Here is a 19,111-nt window from a genome sequence, read left to right as displayed (position 1 = left end):
ACACATCCCTCCACCCCCACACCCCTCCCCCCACAACGAACACCCACTCCACCACACATACACCCCCCCACACACACACACACACACACACACACACACACACACACACACACACACACACACCCCCTCACCCCTCCCACCCCCCCCCCCCCCCCACACCCACATCCACACGTCAATCCATGCACTGATTGCAGAAAAAGCCATTTTAAAAAGAAAATTAACCTGAAATTGCAGACAGAATTATTTATTTTATCTGAGAAGCTAAACGCTTCTTCTTCTTCTTCAGGCGCTCATAACTTTGAGTGAAATGCGATCGACTTAAAAATAGTCAGAATTGGAGCAAATCTGTTTCATTCGTTTGTTAATATGCCTCACCTATTGATAATTCTGCAATTGGAATTTCATTTGTTGTTGAAATGACCGCGGGAGATCGCGTTATCGTGAGCACGTTCTGGCAGGGACAAATTGGTGTGTTTCTTCTTCTTTCAACAATAAAGACTTATAGCTTCGAGGACCATACATCCAATCATCTTGAAATTTTGCACACTTGTTACTCTTCATGACTCCTACTACAGTATGAAGTTTCACGTCGATCAATAAAGCCATTCAAGAGATATCCATTTTAAAAAAAATGTTTTCGTTTAATTAACGATATCTGCCAAACCACGTGACCTATCGCAAATTCTAAAATGACATTTTAGTAGACTGACATGCTGAACAGATCTGTGAATTTTCTCCTCGATTGGATTAAAAATGAGGGAGGAGCTAGGTTTTAAAGGTTCATGCTTAAAAACGTCATAACTCTGAAACCATGTGTCGGATGACGTCGCCCTCGCTGACGTTTTTTGTTCGTCATGGGCATGCGATTCTGCTTGCAAAGTTTGGCCTCGATCTGTTCAGCCGTTGCAGAGAAAAAGGGTTTTTCGTGTGTTCACGAAAAACAATATGGCGGCTGAACCACGTGACCTACGACGTCATATTTACCATTAAAATATTCTACAGACCGAATCCCTCCTATGGTGAAAATTTTATCTCAATCGGCCCTATTATTGCAGAGAAAATGTTTTTTAAAGGAAATTAAAACTTAAAATGGCAATAGCACTCACTGTGAGATGTGGCCCGGCAGGACAAAATGGTGTGTTTCTTCTTCTTTCAACAATAAAGACTTATAGCTTCGCGACCGTACATCCAATCATCTTGAAATTTTGCACACTTGTTACTCTTCATGACTTCTACTACAGTATGAAGTTTCACGTCGATCAATAAAGCGATTCAAGAGATATCCATTTAAAAAAAAAAAATCGTTTAATTAACAATATCTGCCAAACCACGTGACCTATCGCAAATTCTAAAATGACATTTTAGTAGACTGACATGCTGAACAGAACTGTGAAGTTTCTCCTCGATTGGATCAAAAATGAGGGAGGAGCTACGTTTTAAAGGTTCATGCTTTAAACCGTCATAACTCTGCAACCATGTGTCGGATGACGTCGCCCTCGCTGACTTTTTTGTTCGTCATGGGCATGTGATTCTGCGTGCAAAGATTGGCCTCGATCTGTTCAGCCGTTGCAGAGAAAAAGGGGTTTTCGTGTTTTCACGAAAAACAAGATGTCGGCCGAACCACGTGACCTGCGACGTCATAATTACCATTAAAATATTCTACAGACCGAGTCCCTCCTATGGTGAAAATTTTATCTCAATCGGCCCTATTATTGCAGAGAAAATGTTTTTTTAAAGGAAATTAAAACTGAAAATGGCAAAAGCACTGGGAGATGTGGCCTGGGAGGACAAAATGGTGTGTTTCTTCTTCTTTCAACAATAAAGACTTTAGCTTCGCGACCGTACATCCAATCATCTTGAAATTTTGCACACTTGTTCCACCCGATGAGAGCTACATTGCATTAAAAATTCAAGTCGATCCATGCAGTGGTTCAAGAGTTACAAGCTTTTTAAAATTTAACTTCCATTATTTATTGCGGCCAAACCATGTGACTTAAAAAAACGTCTCAAGTAACGATTAAACATCCCCCCATGAGGAACATTTGTGTAAAGTTTCCACTCGATACCTCCACAAATTATGGAGGCGATTCCATTTCTAGTTTGTGATTTGAAAACGTCATAACTCTGAAACCACGTGTCGGATGACGTCGTGCTCGCTGACTTTTTTGTTTGTCATGGGTATCCGAATACGCATGCCAAGTTTGGGCTCGATCCGTTCAGCCGTTGCGGAGAAAAAGGGTTTTTTGTGTTTTTTCACGGAAAACAAGATGGCGGCCGAACCATGTGACGTATGACTTCGAAAATTTTCGCATTCTGAGTTTTTTTTAACTAAGCATCTGGGGGGAAAATCTCTTTTTCAGGGGAGAAAAACTGTGTTTGACGAATTCTAACCTCTTAACGTTAGCATTTTTGATATACTCACTACACATGTTTTTTGTTCCCATTGCAGAGTTCTTTAGAATGAGCCATTCCTCAAATTTTTCCATTGAGCCGTTTCGGAGATACAGAGGGGCAAAGTTGAAGGTGTTTTACAAGATGGCGCCCATACCACGTGACCTATGACGTCATCATTAGCATTTAAAAATTCTACGAGCCTAGCCGATCATTTGATGAAAATTTCCTGTCAATCCGTCCAGCGGTTGCTGAGAAACTTAATTATGAAGTTTTCGGAGGTGCAAAATAGCGTGGAAGAATAATAAGAAAAACTCGAGCAGTAATAATAGGTTACTCTCCATTTCATGGAGAGTAAACCTAAAAAGCCTGCTATCGCTTGCCAAGCTAGCCGTTCCCCCCTCCCCCTCCCTCCCCCCTCTCCTCCCCCTTCCCCCACTCCCCCCTGCTCCTCCCCCACCCCTCTCCTCCTCCCCCTCCCTCCTCTTCTCCCCTCTCCTCCCTCCCTCCTCCCCTCCCCTCCCTCCCTCTTCTCCCCTCCCCCCCTCTTCTCCCCTCCCCCCCTCTTCTCCCCTCCCCCCCTCCTCTCCCCTCCCCTCCCCCCCCTTTCCCCTCCCCCCCCGTTCCTCCTCCCCTCCCTTCCCCCGCCCGGCATTGCCGGGTACTTCCCATGGCCAGCTGTACGTGGGCTACTCAAGGGTTGGAAAACCAAGCAATCTTTGTCTTGGCACCAAGTAAGAAAACCAGAAATGTTGTATCCCAAGAGGTTTTGAGAAATTGAAAATTGACAAAACGTCATGTAGGAAATGTACTGTGATATTGCTCTAAAATATACATGTTCTTTTCATCATATATTTGTATTATTCTTATTCAACCCGGGCGAAGCCGGGTACCTCAGCTAGTATTTTATACGGCTGTGTGTATGTGAGGGGGTGAAGGATCTCGATCACCCACACTCCTGGAGTTTCCCCATCTGTACATAGACTACATACTTTATATTTAGAATTCCCATTCAGTTATACATAGCTATATAATAATGGCCACAAGATGGCGCTATAGTTTTTGCTAATTAGCATAACTAATTAATGTGCAACTTTTTGCACTGACGAGTTATGAATTCTTTATGTGATTTTTAAACTAAATATATGCAAAATTTCAGTAAGATACCAGAGGTGGGTCACAAAAGTCAAAAACTAGACACATTTTGCTTGTTCGGCCCACGGTCTATCTCTCTTACACTTGCAAGTGTAAGTAGTGCAATAGCACAAAGCTTGGCAAAATAAATTTCTCTGCACATGCATCAGCAATGTTTGTGAACGTAGTAAGTTCAACCCCACAGAGAGAGGAAGAACCTATAATTTTCACATATCGATATTGGAGGGCGGTATCAACAGGTAGCATCTCACAACTATCCATCCTCTTAACCCTCCAAAGAACAAATGCATATTTGCATCCTCCTTATGGAGATGCTTCACTTCATGCTTCATCAACATTCTACGAGCATGTTACCTTATCCTATTAACTTAAGACACATTTTTGCAAACAAATGTGGGATTGAAAGGAAAGGTCGAGCTGCAATCCCTCGAAATACAATAAAGAGCAATAGAAAGGTGGTTTGGCACAAACTTGAGTTTAGCCAAGAGAGGACCATCACTCCAAGCAACACTGCCATCCACCTTGAATAAATAATGCCCGAGTTATCAGGAAGAGACGTCAAGTGACTGAAGAAAGCAATGCTACCAATTTAACCCGCAGTACCTACCGGGCAAAGGAGCGCTGCTTGTAACAATGCGGCTTTGGAAAGCAGCATACTCAGCATGCACCTGTTCAACAGAGAGCGAGTCAAATGAAATATATGGAATAAAAATTGAAGTGAAGAATGAAGTCACAAAAGGAGACAAAGCAAGTGAACTTGTGAAGTCTCACCGTCAGAAGAAGGTTTTCACAAAGTTTCCTTGCTGCTGACAGGCCCTCTGGTCTGGAATGGCTAAGAAGAAGGCAGAGCAAAACATTAATACTTTTATTTTATTTTAAAGCAGCAACTAACTCGTGTACCTGCACCTCATGTAAATATCATCAAAGTGAAAGGAACAAATAAAATACCAAAGATGTAACAAAAAAATAGACCAATGCGACTGTGTCGCCAATATGCCTCCGGATTGTCCCACAACGGGTAGATGCCCTCGTTCACTGTCCTATAAATAAACAAGTTTGATTTAAATCCCTTCAGCTGTTTATAAGTATCACATGTCACCAGCCATGACAGGTTTCACATCGATCGGTGAAGCGTTTTCAGAGAAGAGATTTTTATTAAACATCGGTATTCAAGCCAATATGGCTGCCAAACCACATGATATATGACCTTAATAAATGTACACTCTGCATATGTATGGGTAGGGGATCACATTTGTGAAGGCTCATGTTGATCGGATAAGGTTCGTTTTTCTATCCAAGATGGCTGCCAAACCACATGACCTACGATGTCATCATTTTCAAACTGTATGCAACAGTGGTGTTAGATATTTGTAAAATTTCACATCAATAGTGGTTTCAGCGATATAATTCTTCAATATTTTCCTTCAATCCAATATGGCTGCCACACCATGTGGCCAATGACGTTTTCGTGGTCATCTTTTAATCGCCATGCCTAGTCAATGACACGTAAAGTTTCAAGTCGATGGATTTGGTGTTTTGTTTTATTATAATGTTTTTTAAAGGTTTTAGGTTTAATCCAATATGACTGCCAAACTATGTGACATATGATGTCATAAATTTAATATTAAAAAAAAACGGGTCATGTCATGTGCATGCAATTTCAGATTTTTAGGATAAGGAATGCGATTAAAACATTTTTGGCTGGTCGACCACTTCACCGACGATGTCACCATTATCATGCCTCTGCCTCCCCATTGGGAGTACATGACAATGTGCCAAGTTTCAAAATTTTCCATCGAGTGGTTTCTGAGAAATATTTTTTAATTATTTGCGCTTAATCCAAGATGGCTGCCATACCACGTGACCTATGCCGTCACAATTATCATAAAAACATTCTGCATGGGTGTCACTCCTAGCCTGAAAGTTTCGTCTCAATTGGCCATGTGGTTGCTGAGAAAAACGAGGTTTAGCTCGTACGGACAACCCAAAGACAATGCCTCCGGCCACCTTTGGGGGTGGAGACATTTGAAAAAAAAAAAAAATTGTACTCATTCTCCTTTAGCATAAAGATGCCACAAAAACTAGATACCTGATGTATATGTAAAGGCTCTCAAAAGCCTCTCTGCCAGATGAGGGTTCCATGAAGCCAGAGCCACGACCACGCAGGTGAACCTTGGCACCAGTCTCCTTGACAATGTGGTACAGGTAGGAATACTCTGGCCCCTCGACATGTGCCTTCACATCAAACGAAGGGTGCATGTGTTCCAGACCTACAAATACCTTGTCCTGAACATAGTGCATCTGCAAGCGGGAAAGACAGTCAGCGAGCTTTCGTCACAATGACAGGTGAAGCTAGATTTTCTGGCAGGTAGAGTATATTTGAGGTTGGAGAAAGGGCAAATTTGTGTGGAGCAATTCATAACCAACAAAATAACCTTGAATTAAAATGCTACAATTCAAACCATCATAAACATCTTAAGCTCAATTTTTTTTTTTATTGTTAAATTTAGTCCAAGTATGGACTGTAGAAAAGTTGGGCTAGCCCTGAAGACCCTGGTGTTGGGCTAGCGGCTAGGGTGCCGGCTTAGGATCCTAGAGTCCTGGGTTCGAATCCCGGTCGATTGCTTAATTAACGCCAGGGGGGTTGACTCAGCCTGTCATCCTTCTGAGGTCGGCTAATCGAGTACTAGTTCACTGGTAATTCCCCGTTTGTCGTAAAAGGCGACAAAAAGGGTTGGCGGCAGGAAGGGCATCCGGCCGTAAAACATTGCTTCAAAAAGGGGACCGAAAAACAACAACAACCACGGTCCCCGAAAAAGGCCAACCCCCACTTTGTGGGGAAAAATGGCCTCTAAAGGTGTTTTTTTTTTTTTTTTTTAATGGACTGTAGAAAAGTTGAACAGATTAGAATGTTGGGTTTAAAATAGCAAAGGTCAGTGCCCTTCAAAGGTCAGGTCAGATGCATATCTGGTCCATCAGTGGGATACAAAACGTTAAATTGTTCACCCCGGCAGAGGTATTCGCTCTACCGAGTGACATTATAGTTGGTTGTGTTTATTGTTCTCATCGAACTACGCATTAAGATCATAACGCTGACATTCCAGATTGAAATTACAATTACGTATTCATCTTTTAAGTCATCTATTAATGTCCTTGTCCTACATGCAATGTGAACACCACAATATAATATATTATGGAAATGATAAAACAGGAGTGTCTGTCCGTCCGTCCAGAAAGTACTCTCTCAATTTTGGGCCGAGCCCCGCCAAACCATCCGTGAAACATCTAGGGGTTCCGAAGGTATCGCGGGTATCCAAAGGTAGGTGGGAGATTTCATAAATTCCTCAATACAATTATGATTTTGACTTTGGAAACGTACAAAACTGCTCCCAACCCGGAAGTTAACACGATGCCGAACATTCGCTGGTTTGATATCTCAATACAATCGTTACTTGAAGTTTCTACCTGAACGAAGCTGCTCTTATCCATCCTAAGGCGGGTGGGAAGTTTCATAAATTTGTCCATACAATTACGATTTTGACTTTTGATTTGTACGAAGTGTTTTGTATCCGCCCTTTCTCACCAGCAGATTCGTCTATCTATTGGTTATCACATCAGATCGGTCAATATTCATTGACCTCGAGTGTTTGTCACATTGTATTTTGTTATATCAATGAAGAACCACCTTTAGAGGCCATTTTTCCCCGCAGAGCAGGGGTTATATCAATGGGATAGTATTAATATGCGATTGGAATGAAAATAGAGGTCATAGATCGTGTTGAAATTAAATGCAGAATGAAGAAATGACGTGAGGGTTTCCACCTGTGACATCCGCAGATTCAGCATTTGCAGTTTCACCATTGAATGGGTGTATAAACATTCAGCCGCAGTAAGTGTTTTGCCCAAGTCCTTCACAAACCGGCTGTCAATGCCCGAGGGTCGACTGAAGGTGGCACAGGAATGTGAATTTTATCGCTTCACAGTTTAGCATTCACCGTTTCCACATTATGTTTCTGGCCTCCCACCGATGCATCGCACGAGTACCCTTGTTACCCTCGCAAAAGAAGAGGGTATTGCATTTGAGTGTTTGCTTGTTTGTCCGCACAGAATAAATAAGATTTTCTCTGCAACCGTTGGTCCGATTGACAGGAAAATTTCACCAGAGATACACCTCCTCCTGCAAAATTTTCAAATGATAATTATGATGTCATCGGTCACGTGGTACGGGCGCCATCTTAGGGAAACATACCTCAGGCCTTCAACAGTGAAGGCCTACACATTTTAAGCATTGCACAGAATCAAACATACAACGGAAAGGTTCTCCCTACAAAATGGCTTCAACAAGGCTCAGCTTGTACCCCAGGCTGCAGTAATGGTACAGATGGAGAGGGTGGCAGCATAGTCGATGATGAAGAGGGAATAAAAGCAGCAGGATCTGTGGATGAATGTGAAAAATGAGAGGCGGCTGTGCTGGTCACTGTGCTCTCTATCATCTCTTTAATCCGGGTCACAGCTCCTGCAAAAGAAAGCAAAAATTGTAAAATGAGGCCAGGGGTGCAGTAAACAAAGCAGCAGACCAAGAAACAAAATCCCATACTTCTGTTACAAAGTGACGGACAACTTACTGTCAACAGATTCTTGGATTTTCCCCTGAATGCTCAGGAAAAGTGGTCGATCACTATGGAGTGGACAATAAATAAATGAATTAATAAAAATAAAAGTGCTATGGAGTGGACAATAAATAAATGAATTAATAAAAATAAAAGTGTGTTAATACAATACTATAGATTACAAAAGCACAAATTTTATAATCCTCTAATTTTGTAAAGCAAGATACATACACCAATAGGATTTGTGGGGGGAAAATGGAAACAAGGCTTGGGGTATTGGGGGTTCTGGGATTTGCGAGAAAGAAGGCACATCTACATGTGATAATTATAAAATTCAATCTTATAACCTCGTGTATGTACCTTAAGCGTTGTACCCTCGTGTATGTACCTGAAGTTGGTTACTACGAATGAGTGTTAGCACAAGTGTTGGTACACCATAATTAGCATCGACTCAAATCGCATGTCCAGTTTGAATCCCTGTCATCCTTCATCCTCGTGTCTCTTTCTCCCATCTCTCATCCTTGTTTTATCTGAAATCACCCTCTTTGTACTTTCATACATTAAATCACACTCTACATATTCAAGGTCATGGTGCCTGGTGTTGGCTTAGCGGTTAGGGTGCCGGCTTGGGATCCTAGGATCCTGGGTTCGAATCCCGGTCGATCGCTGAATTAACGCCAGGGGGGTTGACTCAGCCTGTCTGTCATCCTTCCGAGGTCGGCAAATTGAGTAGCTTGCTGGGATGAATGATCACGGTGTGTACCCCGGTTTAGAATAGGTACACCGTATCCCTGCGCATCGTAAGAGGCGACTAGGGGTTGGCATCAGGAAGGGCATCCGGCCATAAAAACATTGCCTCAAACAGGGAACCATGATTGTCATGGGGCCCGCAAGGCTAACCCACGCTCTAGCAGGGAAAATGGCCTTTAAAACGATCATTCATTCATTCATTCTACATATTCAAGGTCAGGTCTTCCGTCTGTTCCAAGTGTTACCACCGAGCCTCACACACAGGGCGTTAGCAACAGGGCTGTTCACATGTGATACCTCGCACAACCACGACACCAAGAATGCATGCAAACTCTTTCCGAGACACAGCAGAGACTACTAAAGCTCTCCTCTATTTCAGCCAGGAACACAGAACCCTCCCTTTCCTCTGACTAGAGAAACACATCATCCCCAAGGAGTGGACACCCATCCATTGGTCACACAGTTAAAAATTATCAAACCTGTTTGCTTTCAAATGATTGATGTGTATGTGTATTTGAGTCGCGATCTCAGTCTCCTTCCTAACTAGTCCTCCCCTAACCCTAACCTCCCTCCCCCCCTCCTCCCAGGTTAAGCCGGCCGACTGCACGCGCTGAAATAGTTACATGGTTGAATGGAACAAATCAACCACATTGCAGTGCATTATCCGCATATGTGCAATTCCGTCTCTGATCGGCATCTTGCGAGATAATTATTCTCCAACAGAGTCTGTTACAATATATTGCAATGGCGACTGCAGTACATAGAATATTAAACACTGCCCTATTTGCTATGGTTGGTCCACTCCAGTCTGTGGACATTTGGCGAGCTGCAATTGCATTTTAACAGCGTCTTGTATGGTTTCTAAATGTGTGCTCAAACTTGTATTGACGTATCCTCCTCGCGTGTGGATTTGTGAAGCTTGGTAGTGAGGGGGCTTTGGCACTATTCCAGTCTTTTATGGCCAGGTGTCCCACGATGGGCCTCTCTCATTCCTATGCTATTTAAGTAGCTCGGTTCTGCTGCTCTATCAGGAGGAACAATTCCAGCCAAGAGTTAAAGCCTATTAATATTCGTCAGGGGAGGAAGAAGAGTCAGTTTCTCCACCTGCACAACTCCACATCGAAGTCGAGTCTCGAGAAAAGTCCTGACTTGTGAGCTTTGGTCATGTCGAGCACCTTGAGAAGTAATCACTGATTGTTGCATACCGCATTCGGCAGACAAGTCAACAAAGTTTAACACTTGTAAGAAATAAAACATACATACTTTGCAGAAAGACACTTCTCCTCTGCAGACATATATCGACCCCTCGTCGACACAGCTGCCCCACTCATCTTGCTTATCTGCAAATAAACGAACAAAAGGAATTAAAAAAAAAAAAAAAAAAATTCAACGGCTACGATTCACCAGAACCAAGAACGATATCAAAAAGTGTATTTCGGATTTCCAATACGAACCTCATCCTGTATTTGCCCCTTGGTTAGGAGGTTGCGGCAGCCAATGGGAATATCGTTTATTTCCACCTCTGCAACGATCAACTCATCCTTGCGCGACTTCTCTGCCTTTGATAAGAGATTTTTGCAAATTGCTACAAGTACATCGAAGTATGAATATCCTATACAAAAGGTCCAAACAAGGATAGACCATTTACACAACCCCAGCCTAAACTATAATACAATACGGACGTCGATACTTTGAGGCCTGGTAGGTCTCCATTCCATCTCCTGAAATCCACCCACGTGTGCAGACAGTAGTCTGTGTCCGTCTGTCTTGTCTGAGCAGGAAATCTCAAAAAGTTATAGATGGATTCAGGTGAAACTTGGTGGACGAGTTGGGGAGGTGACGAGAACAAGCCGATTAGATGTTGGTTCAGGTCCAGATGCAGATCCGGCCGATCAGTGGAAGGTAAACTGTTCAACCTGGTGGATGTATGTGCTCTACCAAGTGCCGTTCTTGTTTATTTTTGTTTCTATTTTCATGTCCACAATGAGGAAAATAAATTGCAATTTTTTGGGGGTTTTTATAAGAATTTATAAAAACTAACTTTTTAAATTATTTATAAATTATAATTACGTATAAATTATAAATTATAAAATTATAAATTTATAAAATAATTTATATTTTAAAAGAATACAAGATCGAGGCTCGTGAAAGAGCTAACCTTAATCACACAAAAAGTCAAACCGACACACAAAACACAAAATAAGGGGAGCAGTAGACAAGATGGGGAGAGAGGGGAAAGGACACAAACACAACATTTGACATTTGAGAGCAAGGACATCGAGAGAACTGTGGGAGGGAGAGGGCTTGGGGGGAGGTGGGAGAGGTGGGAGAGGTAGAAAACATATGGACACTGCAAGGACTTCCAGGAAAGAAGTTGGAATTTCAAAAAAGTGTATCTGGGGTGAATTAGCGGGGGTAGAAAAGATCAAGGTTTTGGATGGGGGAAGATAAGAGATGCCCGCTTCATAAGAGACACATGAAACCCGCTTGGAGTTTGCAAAAAAGCACCTAAAGGACTCTCAGACTGTGAAAAACAAGATTCTGTGGGCTTTCATGTGTCTTTCACTGAGGAGTGGCTTCCGTCTGGCCACTCTGCCATAATAGTCTAGGGCGATTAGTAATTTCGTGTTTTTTGTTTGTTAAAATTGATTTAGCAATGGATTCTGCTTCAGAATATTATAGAGATGTAAAAAAAATAGGGTTCCATTTTTTCTTTTACGTCTAATAGGTAGTAATTCGAAGAAATCCAAGATGGCCGCCATAAAATTTGGAAAATACACTTTTGTGCATATCTTTGTATCTAGATATCATATAAACATGAATAATATGTCCTTTTATATGTTTTCAGACCCAAGGAAGCCATATCTGCCATTGTTTTTACAGAAAAATGCAAGGAAATTAAAATAGTGGGCAATATACCAGCCAAAATGGAGACGGCCGTCGTGAAATCGGATCGTATAATTTCCCAATTAGAATCGATTCAATAAACAATCTTCACTGATAACATTTATTTTGAATACACACACACGCACACGCACACACACACACACACACGCACACACATACACACACACCTAAACATAAACGATGAATGAACATAAACGATCACATAAACGAATGCCTCATTCATCCTCATCCATATCTATCACACGCGGTTCATTGATGTTTGCTTTGTTGTTACAACTGTAACCCACACACCCACAAACTTCAGTACAAGGAATATTGTTATTGCGACAGCTACATCTTCCCATACACCCTTTCTTGCACCCACAGTTCACGAGATTCATTATTGCTTCTGGGGCTGGAGGATTCAGGCATCGACTTGGGGCATAAACCCCATCATCCGAAAGTAACTGCCAACCATACTCGACAGGTGATGGAATGGACGGATGGCTTTCTGCTGCCTTTCTCCATATCATTGCGATATAATGTGCTCGCTGAACGTGTAACTTTAGCGAACCAGTGGTAGGTGGAAGACTCTCTCCCTCAGCAGCACGGTTGGAGAATAAGAACCAGCGAAGCTCGTTTACTTTCGTGTGAACTTTAGACTTGTACAGCAGACAGACGAAGCGTTCCAGCTGGGAACACACTTCTGGTGACGGATCAGTTTGTCCCAAAGACTCCAGAGCCTCCCATATCTTGTTGTCACATGTCATGAAGACCTTAAAGCACCAGTCCTTGCTCCTGCCAGCGAACCTTCCAGACATGTCACTTCCCGTGAATGCGTGGAATCCAAGTATTGCAGACGCACGTTTCTCTCCTAGCATGCCATGAATAGGTTGGACTGCAATGCTCCTCCTCAACTTTCCCTTCCCAGTGAGAAACCTCGTAGCAGGTGGTAGATCGTGAAATCTCTGAATCAGTAGGAGGAAGATATCGGTATCTGGCGAATCAATGATAACTTCTGCATCTTTGTCGACTGTGAGAGCATGCAGAATTAAGAGTGTATCGGCCTCTTCTTGGCTGTGCGTGAGTAGACTGTCTGGAACTTCAGTGTTGCCCGTGGTCTTAGTTCCTGATGTCACCATGAACTTCTTCAACTTGTTTGGATGAGCCTTGCTGTAAGATAGACACTTCACAGCCAAGTACTCTGTAAGCTCTGCCTTGGTCTTCACATTGGAAAGGAAATCTTTGAGTGAAATCTTCTGGATCAATGTACTATCCCTGACGTGATAGTATGTTGATTTCCCCTTTGTCCTTTTTAGGCGCATTTTGTCTTTCAGTGAGTTATCGATGTATCGGTCGAATACCAACCTCACGTCATCATAATGCACGGCAATATTTTCGAGGCGTTCAATGAACGATTGAGCAAAGTCACTGCATGTAATCATTTGTTCTGTTTTGGAGATCCCGTTAACAAGAGCCATGCCATCAATGATTATCACTCTATGGCGAGAAGTAGTCTCGTTTTCATTGATCACTCCTGATCTTGTGGTTGTGTCTGGGTTTTGGCTGATCTGAGAGGGTTCCTGCAAATTTTGGCTTGAGATTTCATAGTCAGTTGATGGGTCATTAGTTTCTTCCCCAGCGTGTGCTGCTGCATCATTCAAAGCGGCAATTCCCGCGTCTTGATGCTCATTGATTTCTGTCGAAATAGGTTCTCCTGGTGGATCATGTACATCCTGCTCTTCAGGCTCAGCCAGATGCTCAAGTTGACGAAGGATTTTTGCCTTGTCGTATGCCAACAAGAGGGATCCATCAGATGCAAATAAAGAACGTGGAACGATGCCAAATTCATAGGTGCCAATACATTCTTTCAGGTCGAGCTCTGGTCGGCTCCGTGAGATAACGATGAACCTCTGCAACAATCCTCGCTCTTCTTTGACTTTGATCAGCTTGTCGCCCGATCTCACTTCTGTTGTGGCATTCGAACTCTTGAATGTTCGAAGTTTTCTTTTCGTCATTTTGTCCCACACAGAAAGTTTTCCCTCAGCTAAACGATCTGTGGCAAATTGCTGGAACATCTGTTGTCCGATCTCGTCGCGCTCTAAGATGTCGCTGGACACTTTTTCATTCATGACTTCTTTGGTGAGCAGGTTGTAGACCTCGTCTACTTCCTCTTCCATAAATGGATCGCCATGTTCACGGAACACCCTAGAAAGCTTGGAGGCATGGCTCATCACCCGGGAAAGCTTTCCCCCCGTGATTTCGTGGTGTTGTTTTCTGCTCTGGTTTTCACCAAGACCATATCCCTCCGCAAACTCGTGCAGTGACTTTGACAGCTCAGGTGCAATGAGGAAGAACTTGTCAAGCGCCTTCTCATTTTGAGTTATCCCTACGATTCCTCCAATCACATTCAGTGTACGGTTTTCTTGCTCAATGCCATGGTCTGGGGCTATTGATGTGAAGCCTGCCAATCCTTTTGTCACACAGAAGTTCCCTTTCATGAATTCCCTCCACAGTTCTGGGTGCTGCTTTTCAGTCTCCTGCATTGTTGAAATGTAGAGAGGGAGCAACCGAGCATAGTTTAGATGATCGTGAGCGAAGAAGTACTTCGTGAGAGACTCGATGCTCTCCATATGCAGCAGCAGATCACGTTGTCTTGTACTTCTAATGAACAGAAGGATAGTCTCAAACTGTTTCATGTAGTTCAGGATGAAGCGCTGTATCTTGTTTGTGCTGACCTCAAATTGTTCCAGTTTTTTGGTCATATCTCTGGACTCCATCATGGCCAATGTTTTTTTGAGAATGTCGCATAGATTCTTCTCTGGCTCCATGCTCCCGCTGATGTCTCTCTGATATGCCTCTCCCAGACGAACAGATGACTCGTTCAGATAGGCCCTTTCTTCAGGTTCCATTGCCAGGAATCTCTGGAAGTACAGGTTGTACAAAGCGATCAGTGTTACCATGTGTGCCTCCAGAGCTCGATACAAGTGCCTCCCATTTAGTATTTGGCTCACTGTGGTTGGCGAGAAAAGTCCAGCCTCGACCCATGCCTGATCAATTCCACTCCCTTCCACGTATTTTCCTAATGCAGCTAAGGCCCAAAACACAACATGTAGCTCACCAGGTCGGAAGAGGAATTGCTTCCTGATGTCCTCGCGTTCCACCCACAGCTTCATCGCCAGGTCGTATAGCTGCAAATCGAGAGTCATGACTGTGATTGCCTCACTCCCCATAACACGAGTTGTGATGTTGTGAGCTCTCATCAGACCCGTGTACAGTGTATCATAGTCTGTAGGAGGCGACCTTATCAACGGAGGAACGAGAGCAACATTGGTCTTCTCACTGGACGAAGATAGCAAGGAATTGAAGGCTCCCCACGTCCCCGGAGCTGTGAGTTTGACGTCAACTTCTCCTTCTTCCTCGAAGTTCAGGCATCCAATCATCCAGGTCATATCGGTTTTCTTGTTCTTGTCTGTCTCGGGTTTTGATGTGAGCAGCTTGCAGTCGCTCTTTCTCTTCTCGGGTGCTGGCTTCTTGCAGGTCAACGTTTTACAGCCAACTGCATCATGTATCGTTTGAGCTTTTGATGACCGGTCAAGTTCAATTGGTGGTATCATGGGTGATTTCTCCGGTGATACAGGCTGGTAGATCGCAATTGCTGTACCATGAAGGGTATTCATCCCGCAAGGAGTTGACTCTAGAAAATCGATGTTGTCCATGGCAAACCAGACGAACGTGTCCTGAACCAACCATGGTGGTAGACAGATGCCTCCGGTGGACTCCATTTGCTTCAGTACGGAGTTGGCAATGCTGGTCTCAATCTCCATGACCTTTTTGTAGGAGATGGCGAGGTCCAGATGTGCAAGTTTCTCTACAAGCGCCTTGGATCGTGTGTTTTTGTGTATGTCGAGAGCTAAGCCCACACTCAATGGAGTTTCAAATCGTTGTTTGAATGATCCATCCTCGCTTCTTGGTTCGTACGATACCTGTCGGTCAGATTTATAAGCACCGACAAAGTGCTGCGCCAACAATGATGCACTCACACCAATGGAGTCCTCCCTGTTGCTATTTCCTACTTTCCTTGTTCCCATGACTGCATGCTTGCAGAAGATGTTGAGCATCGGGGGTGGCTTGTAATCAGCAAAGGTTCCATTAAATTTCCATGCTGGGGAAGATGCGATGTCTTTCCTCAATATTTTCGCAGCTCGCAAAAGTACTTTAAAATCGTCTTTGATGCTGTCTGCTGTAATTGTGCTTGATATCATGTGGTCTTTGAGCTTTGTGGAAAGAATCTGCTCTGGCTTTGTTTTGTTTGAGGGCCGGCTGAAATGAACATCGGCAATGTTGTCTAGGATCAATTGTTTCAGGTATGGCTTATAACTATGGTTGTCTGAGACCGGAAAGTCGTGCTCCTTAAGTAAATTGACATAGGTTACATGAATTTCATTCATATTCAGCACAGCATTTTCAGTAGTATCATTCAACGCAGTTTCAACAATTTCAATGAGTTCAAGGTCTGATAACACCTGACCAAAGTTAACATTGGTTGTTTCTGTTTGTTTTTCCGTCTTAACTATAGCACGTTTGGCCTTAACTACACATGGTAAATGATATTTCATGTCCTCAGCCACTGCTTGCAATGGGTCAGGCGAACTTATGACACTGTTCAGTCTCACTTTCAGATTGTCATTACTTGTTTCTTGGCCAATGTTTCTGATCTGGAGTCCCATGTTCTTTGTTGACACATTGTGTAGTTCACTTCCTCTGTCTTCCTGGCATATGACACATCTGAGCGCGTCAAATGTCTGTTCTCGGGAACACCTTCTGGATGTTGACGTGCTTTCCCCTAGATCACTAGAACTTGGTCGTCCTCTCTTTTTCAGTCGGATTTCTGCGGCACTGCCTGATGTTGTTCCTTTCTCAAACCTAGCCTTTGCTCGATCAATGTGCATCTTATTGGTAACATCTTTGTAACAAGCTTTATGGTAGCGGAGACCTTTTGCGAGCAATTCTTCAGCAGAGGAATATTGCAAACGTCTATTCAATGATGCAAACTTTGTTTCACCATACGTGTACTGTTCCTCAGCACCTGCCATCAGTTTCTCGACAGAGGAGAGTTTTGGTTTCGTTACAAAGGTTGTATAGTCTGTTTGCCCTATGGCCATTTGGCATACAAAACAAAGTCCGAAATCTACTGACTTCTCAATCTTCCTGGGTGGTGAGTCACTCATCTTGAAGGTAGGTGTAATTTTCTAGACACTCTTGAACTGTCGTCGGTCCTGCAAAGATAGATACTACTATTCAGATTCACATTTCGTCAACACAGTCAAAACCAGACCTTAACTAGATGGTGGAAACTTAATTAACCGATTTCATGCCGGCCGACCCCACTTTGGCTGGTATATGTCCACTATTTTATTTTCCTTGCATTTTTCTGTAAAAACAATGGCAGAAATGGCTTCCTTGGGTCTGAAAACATATAAAAGGACATATTATTCATGTTTATATGATATCTAGATACAAAGATATGCACAAAAGTGTATTTTCCAAATTTTATGGCGGCCATCTTGGATTTCTTCGAATTACTACCTATTAGACGTAAAAGAAAAAATGGAACCCTATTTTTTTTACATCTCTATAATATTCTGAAGCAGAATCCATTGCTAAATCAATTTTAACAAACAAAAAACACAAACAATATTGTTATGACATATGGGCCTGCACTATAAAGCCCAGATCGGTGGAGTGTTGCAGTGATGGTTGTCCTTCTGGAAGTTTCTCCCATCTCCACACAGGATCTCTGGAGCTCAGCCAGAGTGACCATCGGGTTCTTGGTCACCTCTCTTACCAAGGCCCTTCTTCCCCGATTGCTGTTTGGCCGGGCGGCCAGCTCTAGGAAGAGTCCTGGTTGTTCCAAACTTCTTCCATTTAAGAATTACTAGGGCATTGCCAGTACTATATCTATATCTAAAATTATATCCCCCCCCTCTATTTACATGAAATGGTTTGGTCCAAAGCGAACGGCTTCCGGAGTTTGGTAAAGAAATCGCCATCGCGTGCACAAACGCGCAGGAAAGCGAATGAATCGCAAATTCGGTTTTATTAGTTTTAAAACATAGTTTAACGCCAACATAGTTTGCAAACGTGAAATAAATGAATACGCTGTCAAATGTGCCATCCGAGGCAGAGTGTGTCCTCCACGTTCGGCACACGCGATCGTTCGCTGCTCTCTGATTGGTTGAATCGTTTTTTGGACATAGCTCGGTAAGTAATTGTCCGATTAATATGAAACCTTGAAAAGGCACATCCTCGGGTCCCCAGCAATATACCTGGCAAGTTAAAAGTATATCGGACCCGTGGTTGTCGAGAAACAGCGGTCACAGACAAACGTACAGACGTACAAACGTACAGACGTACAGAGATTACTGGAATTATAGATAGATGGAGGCCACTGTGCTCTTGGGGACCTTCAATGCAGCAGAAATTTTTTTGTAGGCTTCCCCAGATCTGTGCCTCGACACAATCCTGTCTCTGAGCTCTGCAGGCAGTTCCTTCATCCTCATGGCTTGGTTTTTGCTCTGATATGCATTGTCAGCTGTGAGACCTTATGTAGACAGGTGTGTGCCTTTCCAGATCATGTCCAATCAATTGAATTTACCACAGGTGGACTGCAATCAAGGTGTAGAAATATCTCAAAGATGATCAAGAGAAATGGGAGGAACCTGAGCTAAATTTCAAGTGTCATAGCAAAGGGTCCGAATACTTACGTCAAAGTGATATTTCAGTTTTTTCTTTTTAATAAATTTGCAAAACTTTCTAAAATCCTGTTTTCTCTTTGTCATTATGGCGTATTGAGTGTAGATTGATGAGGGAAAAAATGAATTTAAACGATTTCAGCATTGGGCTGCAACATAACAAAATGTGAAAAAAGTGAAGGGGTCTGAATACTTTCTGAATGCACTGTATATATAGTCCTCATTGAGGCAAGGCCTTAAATAAAATAACTGCATTGATATACCTGGATATCGACATTAGGTGGATATTTGAGTTTGCCTTTCGCCACCAGCATGGCATTGATCCGTGCAGCCGCTGCGGCAGCTGCATCCAGAGCACCGGCTGGAGCAGTGCTTCCATCGCTGCGGGTATCCACAGGCTTTGAGCTAGCCCTAAGCACAGCAACATATTGGGAGATTTTAAACACAATAGATTTGTGTGATGCAAACCTTTAAAAATTGCGATCGGCTCGAAGAAGCATATATGCATCAAGCACAGTCTCATGAGCACATGCTCACAACACGACCTCATGGAACTCTCGGTAT

At 43.0% G+C, this 19,111-nt stretch overlaps 1 protein-coding gene across 8 annotated transcripts in view; it reads right to left on the bottom strand.

Annotated features, from left to right (window-relative positions):
* The window catches only part of KHDC4 (KH domain containing 4, pre-mRNA splicing factor), a 59,504-nt gene that overhangs the window by 32,769 nt on the left and 7,624 nt on the right, over window positions 1–19,111 (bottom strand). For 7 of the 8 annotated variants that reach the window (XR_013624707.1, XR_013624708.1, XM_068127425.2 and 4 more), the window contains 8 exons: window positions 18,811–18,958; window positions 10,361–10,465; window positions 10,170–10,246; window positions 8,172–8,224; window positions 7,905–8,062; window positions 5,636–5,847; window positions 4,318–4,378; window positions 4,154–4,214 (listed from right to left, as the gene is read on the bottom strand). Coding sequence is in view for 6 of the 8 variants with exons in the window: in XM_068127425.2 (XP_067983526.2) it covers window positions 4,154–4,214; window positions 4,318–4,378; window positions 5,636–5,847; window positions 7,905–8,062; window positions 8,172–8,224; window positions 10,170–10,246; window positions 10,361–10,465; window positions 18,811–18,958 (875 nt within the window). In the remaining 2 variants the exon portion in view is untranslated. The remainder of the gene's footprint in view (window positions 1–4,153; window positions 4,215–4,317; window positions 4,379–5,635; window positions 5,848–7,904; window positions 8,063–8,171; window positions 8,225–10,169; window positions 10,247–10,360; window positions 10,466–18,810; window positions 18,959–19,111) is intronic. The other variant, XM_068127426.2, reaches the window with a different exon arrangement.

This window comes from Myxine glutinosa, chromosome 10, assembly GCF_964187855.1.
Source record: "Myxine glutinosa chromosome 10, kmMyxGlut1.1, whole genome shotgun sequence".
Classification (NCBI taxonomy): domain Eukaryota; kingdom Metazoa; phylum Chordata; class Myxini; order Myxiniformes; family Myxinidae; genus Myxine; species Myxine glutinosa.
The sequence above is the reverse complement of the archived record's forward strand: the minus strand, read 5'-3'. Positions and strand labels throughout refer to the sequence as shown.